At 56.5% G+C, this 11,038-nt stretch overlaps 1 protein-coding gene across 8 annotated transcripts in view; it reads left to right on the forward strand.

Moving 5' to 3' along the window:
• Window positions 1-9,757: 9,757 nt before the first annotated feature.
• EBF3 (EBF transcription factor 3) overlaps window positions 9,758-11,038 on the forward strand; it is a 123,899-nt gene continuing 122,618 nt past the window's right edge. For all 8 annotated transcript variants that reach the window (XM_041461533.1, XM_041461536.1, XM_041461538.1 and 5 more), the window contains exons 1-2: window positions 9,758-9,881; window positions 10,589-10,644. In XM_041461533.1, coding sequence (XP_041317467.1) covers window positions 9,785-9,881; window positions 10,589-10,644 — 153 coding nt within the window. In that variant the 5' untranslated portion in view covers window positions 9,758-9,784. The remainder of the gene's footprint in view (window positions 9,882-10,588; window positions 10,645-11,038) is intronic.

The following is an 11,038-nucleotide window of genomic DNA, read 5'->3' on the forward strand; positions in this document are numbered from 1 at the left end:
TATGTGGCATTAAACAGGCAATCAGATGCTCCTGGTGCTGCTGCAGGTGAGGAGCAGAAGCAGGGTAATGGGCGAGGTGAGACGTGGTTAACGCTGGAATGTTCCCTGCGAGCCACTGCTGGAACCATTCTGGAATATTGCTCACAATTCCTGGCATATCCATACAGGAAACTCCAAAATGCTGGTGGCAGTGTGGCATGAGGGAGTGAGGGATCGCTGCCTGCTCCCGTGGGAGGGATGGATACCCGGGGAGGGGAGGGGGGTACAGTGATCACACCTGGCACGATGTGAGGGGTGGCACCAGCCCGGGGTTTGCAGGAGCTGCAGCGCCTCAGGCCGGCTGCTCTCAGCTTCCAGGGAGTCAAATGCATCATTACTGGCCTTGCTGAATATTTGGGGTGGTTTGGAAATACCAGGGAGAAATCCTAGAATCCTTCAGGCTGGAAAACAACTCCAGGATCACTCCAGAGTCCCAGCTGTGACTCGTCCTCACCTTGTCCCCAGCCCAGAGCTCTGAGTGCCACCTCCAGGTGCCACCTGCAGGGATGGGCACTCCAACCCTGCCTGGGCAACCCCTGCCAGTTCCTGATCCAAAGAAGTTTTAGGATGCTCAAAACCACAGGTGACTTGAGGAGCCTTGGGAGGGCACCAACCCCCCTGCCTGGATCACCTGGACTGGGCTGGACAGAGCCCTGAGGGAGCAGCCTGGCACTGCAAAGCTCTCAAAGGCATAAAATCAGATTTTTTTTTCCCCTCTTCTATATCTATTATTTTTCTAATTTGAATTTATCAATAAAACTGAAGCCCAGCACAGCTGAGGGGTCGGTACCTTCCTCAGGAAGGGATGCAGATGATGCAGATGATGCAGATGATGCAGATGCTGATGCAGATGAAGATGATGCTGCAGAAGCTGCCTCACACCCCATCCCTGCCCTGGACCTGGCTCCAGGAGCATCAGGACTCCAGGCTGGGAAAGGAACCTCCCCTCCAAAGCTCTGCTTAACTGAAGCAGTGTGAGGGCATCTGTAAAAGCTGACAGCTTTATATCCACTTTTTAAAGACAGGACAGGGGAGTTCCTTGGCCACTTCAATCAATTTTTGCCTTTTTTTTTGTGCATGAAGAGTTCTGGATAAATTGCATTGAGGTGTTTAAAACTGCTGAATAGCTCCAGGTGAATTTTACAGGTGTCAGCTGCTGTCTATAAACTGTCCAAGAGTCCTATAAAAGGCTGGGAAACAAGAGCAAAATTAGGAGATAAATCTATCACTTCAGAAGTAAATAAACAAGTGAAGTGTAGTTGAAGTGTATTTGCAGTGCTTCATGAAAGCAGATCACTGGCATGGAGCACTGCAGGTCACAAACACCTTTTGGCACTGCTAATAACCAGGATGCACTAATGAATTAATGGAAATATCCCCCAAATTCTTGCTTTCTTGGGTTTGTGATGTCAGCCTAGCCAGCTTCACTTCTGTGCTGATGCACTGAGCATAAGGATTTCTTTTCTTAGTTTATTTCATGTTTAAATTTCACAGCTATTACACTACAATAAAAGCAATAAATAATAAATAAGCTCTTACCAACATCACACATAATTTCTGGAAGTCCAACAGATAAAAATCTGAGCCTTATAAAAACTGAGCACCTGACTGTGAACTAAATTCAAGCAGCAAACCACAGATTTTGCTTGCTAGAAATGCAACAGAAAAACAGATTGTGGATATAATTCCACCCAAAAGAAAGCAGACAAAATAAAATCCATTATTCAGTGAGTTCAAACCATACCTGGGCAGGTCTCTGGGGCATTGACACCTGGGATCACTCAGTTTACCTCAAAAAAAAACCTGAGGCCTGCTTCAGTTTTTATCTGGTTTCCCTCTTTATGTGCTATTTGTGTTCAGCCAAAGTTCATTTCTTCATGAAGCTGCTCAGGCAGGAATTCCAGCCCTCTCCATAAGTGATGGAAAACGATAGAGAACCTGGATGGAAGGAGACTTGGGAAGGTGGGATCCACCCAGGTGTGATCCTCTCTGCTCTGGGATCTGCCTGCGGTGCCCAGGAACCCGGAGGGGCTTTGTCCTTCCTCGAAAGGAAAGGAAAGGAAAGGAAAGGAAAGGAAAGGATTTCTCCAGCAGCGCCCTCATTTTGCTGGCCACAGGTGGGGTCCAGCCAAAGGTGCCCCTCCCTGTCCATGTGGTTGGAACTGGAGGATCCTGAAGGTGGTTCCCAAGCCAAACCAGTCTGTGATTCCAGGATTGATTCTAGGATGTGAACTTCCCAAAACCCTCCTCCGATTTCCATTCTCATGCCAAGAGCTCACAATCAATTCTCCCTCATGGGCACATCCCTGTGTCCTGTTGGATATTGAGACACCGCTGGCTGCAAGCCAGCATTTCATATAATATTTAATATTTCATTTCCTATTTCATTCCTCAGGAATATTCACAATATTTTACCTGGTAACTTCTGTTTTTTTCATACTTCACATGCGGCTCAATGGGAGCTGAGTTACTCAAGTCAGTTACAGGTTCAGAATAAACTGGTTTGTATTTATTATTCTCATCCTTTGCCAGGACAGGGACACGGGAACTGCCGTAATTGAAGCAGATAACTCCGACTTTCACTCCCTGCGAGCGCATTGTCATGCACATACATCTTGATTAGATCATTTGCCTCGTGAAAAGGAGGCATTTTTGTGCCGTGGTGTCTCAGATAATTTCCAGCCGAGTCTGCCGTTGGAGTTCTCCGCCAGCAACATTTAAATTCGATATTCTTCTGGCTGCTGTTTATTTTTCCCGAGTGCTGACGTTCTCTCCCTCGCTGCACCTGTCTCCATCACAGGTCGCGGCACTCGCACCGCACTCGGGCCTGCAGGCGAGCATCCCCTGGCGCCGCTGGTGTCTGCCGGCATCCCTGGCAGCGCGGGGGACGCTCCGCACGCCCGGCAGCCCGCCCGGCCTGGCCCTGGGGCTGCGTGGTCCCTGCCGGAGCTGCTGTCGCATCCCTCTTGAACTCGTGGTCACACAGACAGTGACCTCCCGCCCCGCTGCCAGGAGGGTTCCGAGCCGGGGGATTGCGGCCCCTCCACAGACACAGATCCTTGAGGAAGGGGCAGCGCTCCAGTCGATGTCCCCTCACATCCCTGACACTCCCACTGAAAAGTTTAAACCCAGCGCGGGTGCTTTAAAGGGCTGCAGCAGAACCCACAGACCTTTCCCGAGGAGCACAAGCACGTGAAAAACACAGGGTGTTTTGAAATGTTTAAAAAGTGGATTGGTGACAGGAGAGGGGCATAATTAATTTCCAAGGTTTACAGCGCTTCTGAGGGGTGTAACAAAAACTGAAGGGTGAAGGTTTTGGGGAGATCATCCCTTGCAGCCTCGGGAACATCACGTGGCTCTGGAGGAATCTGCTTGATAAATATTTTGTGGACACGGATTTGTCTCAAAAAGACACCACCTCAGCCCGCATGCGAAAAGGAGTAGCTGTAAATGAAGGAAGTTCCCGCTGTTCTCCAGCAGAACGCTCCTTGGCTTGCGGGAGGTGTCGGGCTGGGCGGAATCCGCAGCACTCGGGCCTGGAGCACCCGGCTCTCCCCGGCTCTGCCTCCTGGCTTCATCCCTGCTGACTCCACAGAGCCCACAGAGACGTTTTATCCCTTCCAGTCAGGAGCACTTTTTAAAATGTGTGCGTTTTCCACAGTTTTCCAGGCATTTATACAAACGGAATGGCCCAACCCATGCACTCAGGATACCGCAAAACAATTAAAGTCCAAATCCCTCAGTTACCCATGGGACCTTCTGAGACTCCTTTGGATGATTCCTGCCGGGTCCCCAGACCTCAGGGTTGCCCTCCCAGCCCCAGGCCAGGCATGGAACCCCTTCCCCAAGCCCTGAGCTGAAGCAGCTCCAGCTGATCCATCCCTGCGGCAGGGATGCCCCGGGACACTGGGGAGGAGGAGCAGAGTAGTTCTGTCTTTTCTAGGGCTAGCCCAAACTTTCCCCACCTGCAGCACATCTGGGCAGCTGTTCCCCAGAGCCTTAAGCAGCAGCTGAACTTGTCCGTGGGTGAGCACAGCAGAAATGACCCCGTGAGGCTGCCCTGACCAGAGGCAGCTCCGGGGTGGTCACCTGTGCGTGGGGCAGCCTTGCCCCTGGTCACTGCCCCCCACCCAGACACGGCTCTGACATCCTCCAAACACCACAGCCAGGCTCCTGCCCCGCTGCCCGCAGCCTCCCTCCTCTCCCGACTGCCAAAACCCTGCCTTGTACAAATTAAACCCAAACCGGAGAGGAGCTGCCGTCAGAACAAACCTGGGGGTGAATGTTCCCTGAATTTATAACCGAGGCCAACACTTATAGGTTTGTTTTTTTAAAAATGTAGCTCCAGTCCTAAACCCGGGCTTCACTTCCCTGCAGGAATCTGCTTGACTTGGAAACCGCTACTTTTTTTTTTTTTTTTTTTTTTTTTTCTAAATACCTTCACATCTTGTAGCTGCACATCCCTCACAGAGCTGCTGGAGCTCTAGGAAGCATCCGTGGTAGCGGAGAGCTCGCTGAAGATCTCAGCAGTTATCCCTCATCGAGGATTAACCAGTGCTGCGGGAGTTCCTGGGCTAAACTGGGAGAGGGAGGGGAAGGAAGAGCAGAAATAAACAAAATAAAACCTCTCGCAGCCAGTCGCGTTCTTTGCGCATCGCCGGCACGGCCGCCCGCGCTTCAAATCAAAGCGCAAAGCAGCCGGGAAGTTCTGGGAGCCCAGCGCCGCCGGAACCGCCCCAGGATGGCCGAGGAGGTGGGCGCTGGGCATCGGCCGCGGCAGGCCGGGGGAATTAAAAGACTTGCAAAGATGTGAGCGGCGCCCGGGCGGCAGCTCGTGTCCCGCGGAGCCAGGAGCGGTGAGTTCCCACGCGGGACATTCCCGGGGGTCGCATCCCCGCGGGACAAACTGTTGCGTTTCTGGAGCGCTGCGTTGCTCGGCCGGGGGTGGCTCGGCGGGCCGGGGCGCGGGGCAGCCCCCGCGGGATGCGGGAGGGGAATCCGCGGCGTCCCGGGACGGAGCGCGGGGCGCGGGGCGGCCGCGGGGATGCGCGGCGGGGCCGGGACGACCGGGACGGGCCGAGGCTGGGGTTCGCCCCCCTGCGCTCCCCCCGGGACCTGCGCGCCCCGGCACGGTCGCGTCTGTCCCGCCGCGCGGGGGCTCGGCCGCGCCGGCGGCTTTGCGCGTCCCGGCAGCTGACGCGCAGGTAGCGCGGCGGGATGCTGCGCGGCCCTGCGCGGGGTGGCGGCTCCGCGGAAGGGTCTCCGGGGCTTTTTTCCCCCCTCCCGAGCGCAGGAGGGGAGAGCCGAGCGCTGCCGGAGCCGCCGCGCCGAGATGGCCGGGCTAAAAGGCAGAAAGCAATTAAAACTCCTCCTTTCGGATTAACAACCAAAAATTGATCGATCTGTCAGGAATACTGTTGATTTATGAAAGGTGCTTATTTCCTTGGTATGGAGAATTTTATGTTCTCTAGGTGAAACTGAGTTCACCCAGCTCCAGAGTAGATTGATGTTTTAATAAAAATAAATAAAGGGAAAAAGCTAGCCCGGTCTTTGGGGACATCAACTCTCAAATCGCGGAGTTAGACTAACAAATCAAATCGTATTATCTTTACATTTCACATCTTTTAATCTAAGAAAATTTTAAAAATTAATTAAGTTTAAAAATCCCGGGCAGCGCCGCAATCTTTATCACCTCAAACTTTTAACGCGAGGTTAAAAAAAAAATTAAAAATTAAAAAGTTGAAATAACAAATAATCAATGGTTGCCCGCGGATGTGCGGGGGGAGCGGGAGGCGGCGGGGCGCGGAGCGCGGCCGCCCGCGCAGTGTCCTGTAGATGGCACACGGTCCCCACGCTACAGAGCCTTGGCGGCGGCGAGAGGGGATCTGCCGAGGGAAACGGCCATCCCAGCACTTGTTGTTTACCCAGACCGGGGCGTTCGGAAATCCATTGGAAATTCACGCCCGAGGGGTGCGGGGAGCGCCCCGGTCTCCCGCCGGCCGCCCGCGGCCGCGGGACTTGCGCGCCGGCGGGATGCGGGAGCGCGGCTTGCGGGGGCGATGTCGGGGAGCACGGAGCGGGGGAGCGGCCCGGGGGGCCCCGGCCGGGCCGGGCGCCCCGACACGTTTGTCTTTGCAATGTAAATCGCGGCGGGACAAATTGCTTATTAACAGTCGGGAAGAAGCGGCGGTTTCCTTCTTTCTTCTTTTCTTTCCCTGTTTTCATTCCGGCATGGCCCCCAGCTACGCTCGGGGCAGCCTCACCGCCCAGCAGTTTTCCCTTCATTTCAATATCCTAAAGAAAATGCAAATCACCACGCCGTGGCCTTTTTAAAAAGTTAAATTAGCAACAGCTTTAAGTGACTCCATTAGCATGGAAAACATACAAATGTTTAATGTGGGAATAGCCCGGCTTTTGGAGCTCTGCGAGCGCGGCGAGGCGGTGGGCTGGCGCCGAGCCCGGCTCGGGGGTCCCCCGGTGCGGCACCCCGGGACCCGCACCGGGGCCACTGGCCGGGGGAGGCACCGGGCGGGCTCCCGCAGCTCCCCGCGCCGCCGCCCCGCTCCGGAGGCTTTAATTATTTACAGGAGCGCTGCGGCTCGCGGGGAAATTGCCAGGCAGCTCGGGGCGAGGGGAAGGGGACCGTGCCCCGTGCGTGTCCCCCTCGGGGGTCCCTGTCCCGCCCGCCGGGCCAGCGCTGCCCTGCCGGAGCCCGGTGCCGCCGCCGCGCCCGGGGCTCTCCCGCAGCTCCGCCGTGCGGGAGCGGGCTGCGCTCACCCGGCCGGCCCGGGGCTCCGCCGCGCTCGCCTCGGGGACAAAAGTGCTTATGACAGCGGCAAGTTTTGCTCCGCCAGTGCGGCGGGCGAGCAGCCCGTAGCGCGGGGCTCCGCCGGTTCCCCGCGGCCGCTCCGTGCGGGAGCCCCGCGCCGCGGGTATTTCCCGTGCGCTGGAGGAGGATGTTCCCGGATCCCTGCAGGGCAGAGCGAGCCCTGACCACGAAAGAGTTAAGGTTTCTATTATTCAGTCGAGGTCTTGTTAGGATGTAATCTGCATTTTCTAACTACTGCGTAATAAAAAGTGAGAAGTTTTGAGACACCTTTCTTGATTATACCTTTGGCGATACTTTAGGTTTTACATTTAATTTGCATTTTGTTCTTAGTGAATATTGAAGTCTTGAGTGGAGGATTGAATTTTATTAGGACATCTGGACTGACAATATCAAATCAGACACCAGCGTCCCAAAGCATGCTAAAATTTCAGAGTTAATTAGAACGAAGTGTGTTTAATTAAAGCCAATTATAATATCTGAAATTATCTGATCGATCCTTGTTTGTTCAGTTGGAGTCAGTTGATATTGTTCCCGCCGCACGATGGGACCTGTCCGGCCGCCAGCTCCCCGCGGCCCCGGCTGCGCACCCGCGCTCCTCCGCGGGGGCTGCTGCTGCTCCGCCCGCGCGGCTCCGGGCAGCCCCAAACCCCTGCCCGGGGCCCCGGGGGACAGAGACACGGCGGCCCCGCAGCAGCCCCGGGCCGTGGCCCCGCATCCCGCGGGGACCGGGAGGGCAGCGCCCGCGCCGCGCCCTCGGGCCGCCGGGAGCCGGGCAGCGCCCGCGGGGAGTTTTTACCGAGGAAAAGCTCCCGTTGGGCGCACGGCTAACAGGGCTGGCGCTCGGGCACGGCGCAAGTTTAAGCCTTTTTTTTTCTTTTCTTTTTTCCTTTTTTTTTTTTTTTTTTTTTTTTAAACGGGGCGCACGGCCGCTGCAGCGCGCCGGGGGGAGCGCAGGGCCGAGAGCCAGTTCGGGTAAAACAGCCCTGCACCCACAGGGAGTTGCGTGACCCCGAGCCGGACCCACCAGGCGGCCGCGCAGCCTGGCCGAGAGCCGCGCAGGGGCGCGGGAGGAGCGCGACCGGCCGGCCGAGGGGACCCAGGGCCACCAGGCAGGGCCAGAGGCAGAGTACAGGGACAGGGACAGGGACAGGGACAGGGACAGGGACACGGACAACCTCCCCGAGCCAGCGGAGCCGCTGCCCGCCCTGCGGTGCCTGCGCGGGGCGCGGAGCAGCTCGGCCCCCGGCCATCCCCGCGCCCGGCTGCGCCCCGCGGGGCGGCCGGAGCGCACCGTGCGCATTGCAGCGGGCCCGGGATGCTCAGGAATGCGAATGCAAGCTCTGAAACGAGCCCGGCCCGGGTGAATCCGTCCCGAAAGGCGAGCGGGCGGGCGGCGCGGGGGTCCCGGCCCTTCCCGTACCCCCTGCCCGTGCCGGGGGCCTGGGCCGGCGGCGGGGCCGGGGAGCCCCAAGGCAGCGCCGGCACCGCCCGGCCTCGGCCCCGCTCCGCCGCTGGGCCGCGTTCGGCCTCTGCCCCGGGCCAAGGATGCGCGACCCCCCGCGCAAGGGCCGGGCTGGGCCCCGCGGCGCTGCGCCCCCGCGGTAGGCAGCGCCAGCCCGGGAATGAACGGCCTGAAGCGGCGGCCGCGGGACCGCCGTGCCTGAAAACACAGAAAATACCAATTTGCCCGAAAACACCAAATTCTCCCTCGTGCAGCACGGGAGTTTGTAGAGATTTGCATCGGTTACACCGGGCATAAATTACGCCCGGTGTAACTCACCTCGTTGGTAATGAAGGCGCCTTCCAACAATAAAATTGAAATACGGACCTTGGCGAGCTGCGGGGACCCGGCCGAGCCCCCCGAGAGCGGGGCCGGGGCCGCCGCTCCCCGCTCGCACCGCAACTTCCCGCTGGGAAACTTTGTGCGGTGGGAAGCGCGGAGCTGGGCAGCTCGGGGCCGGCCCGCGGCCGAGGAAATAGCGAAATTACCAAAATCACGCTCTCCAACTTGGGTGATTTAAACCGTGAAATGAGAAATAAATAAGAAATAATAATACGGGGGGAGAAAAAAAAAAAAAAAAGTGAAATGATTGAGATAATAGTCCCGAGGGGATTGTCCCGAGGGGGAAAAAAAATAAAATAATAAAGTTTCGGGGAATACTCTCAGGGCGGCGGGAAGCAGGGGATCAGTTTTTAGCCCGGGTCCGGCCGCCGTGCGGGGCAGGAGGACGCGCTGCGGGGCGCGGCGGGGGCTGCCCGGCCGGGGGGCGCGGAGCGGGGCCGGGCCGGGGGACAGCTGGGCTGCGGCCATCTGAGCGGCTCCGCCGTGACATCTGGGAGCCCGCTGGTGTGTGGCACGCGCATCGCTTGATGTCGCTATTTAAATGCAAATTTGCGGGGGGATCACTGAAGCCTCACCCCGTAAATTCACACAAAAGGGAGACTTGGCGCCGGAGGAGGAGGAGAAGGAGGAGGGCCGCGGAGCCGGGAGGGCTCGGGCCGCCCCCCGCAGCCGCGCACACCCCCGGCCCGCCCGGCGCCGGCCGCCCCGCGCTAAATTTTTTAAGCGTAATTGAGTGGAGCAGAGCTCATTCCCAGCACGGCAGCTCTCCCGGCACTCCAGCGGCGCCCACGCCACGTGCGGCTCCCCCCGGTCTCACGGCCGCTCCGAATAAACCCCGGGGTTAGAAACTTAGCGCCGCGGCCCCGACTTATTTTAAACACCGGGAAAACGGCAAAACATGACATATTTGCACCGAACTAATGACATCATCAGCGCTCCACACCAGGAAAAAAAAAAAAATAAAAAAAAAAAAAAAAAAAAAGGTGACCGTGGGCTGAATTTCTGCAAACTGTTAATTCCGAGCCGCTTCAGGGACGAGAAAAATGGGCAGCAGGAGGAGGGCGATATTTTTCATGCTAAATGTAATTATTTATCGTTACTTGCAGGAGCCAAACAATGAAAAAACTAACAATGGGATTCATTATAAACTTCAGTTATTGTATAGCAATGGTAAGTTGTCGTTCTCTCATTTTTGAGCGTCTGTGTGCAGCAGAAAAGTCTGATTTTCCTTCCGAGGCCTTTTTTTTGGGGGGGAGCAGGGGGATAAAGGGTATAAAGATTTCGAGATTAAAATTACACGCGTGTAAACACGGCTCTTTCCTTGGCATATAAGGAAAACAAAACATAAAGGATCGATAAGTCAATGGTACTTCACATGATTAACCGGCTGGGCTTGAAGTGGAAAGTAAAAAAGGGGATCGATGGCTGCTCGGGCACAGCGGCACTTTTGAGGGACTTTTTTTTTTTAGTTTGGGAATTGATGGTAATTATTGGGATGGGGTGAGCGGGCAGAGCGGAGCCCCGGGCCGGCGGAGCCGCTTCCTCGGGCGCGGAAAACCCGCGGGGGCCGCTCAGCGCCCGCGCCCCGGGTCCCGCGTGTTCCCCGGGGCCGCAGCGAGCCCGGCCGGGGGGGGTGGCTGGGCCACGGCCCCCCGAGCACCGGGCTCAGCACAACCCCGCCACCGGCTGCTTCCTGGCTAATTTTTATCATTATTAATTATTTTTTTTTTTTAAATTTGAATTTTTCCCTGCAGCCGGCGCGGGGCCGATCCCTGCCCGCTGCGGTTAATTGCCTGACCTCATCCTTTCCTTGTGGGATTGGGGGGGTTCGCTCCCGAAATCCTGATCGGAATTTTGTCTGTGCTTTCCCTCCGCAGGAGTTAGGACAGAGCAGGACCTGTACGTTCGGCTAATAGACTCCATGACCAAACAGGTGAGAAAGTTTACGCTTTCCTTGCCACGCGAGTTCCCAAGTTTGTGTTGTGCCCTTGCTTGGGAGGGTGGGGGGCGAGCAAACCGGCGGAGCGCGCCCACTTTTCATTTACCTGAGCGAGTAAATCGGGGAGCTGCTGAGTGAGACCCCGATTACCGGAGGATATTTGGGGAAGAGAAAACGGTGTGCTGCTGCTTTTCGAGGCAGCGTTGAGATCATTCTGTGGTGTGTGTGGCATGGAGGACAACGTCATGGGAACAGATGTTTGATATAATTAATTTAGTGAGGGAGAAAGGAAAGGGGGAAAAAAAATCCCACCGAGTTACCCAGATTTATTTTAAAATGCACTTTCCCCCCCTCTGTAACTTTATTTTTTTTTCTTTTTTTTTTTTTT

The sequence above is a fragment of the Pyrgilauda ruficollis genome, unplaced genomic scaffold (genome assembly GCF_017590135.1).
Source record: "Pyrgilauda ruficollis isolate IOZ18807 unplaced genomic scaffold, ASM1759013v1 scaffold15, whole genome shotgun sequence".
Lineage (NCBI taxonomy): Eukaryota > Metazoa > Chordata > Aves > Passeriformes > Passeridae > Pyrgilauda > Pyrgilauda ruficollis.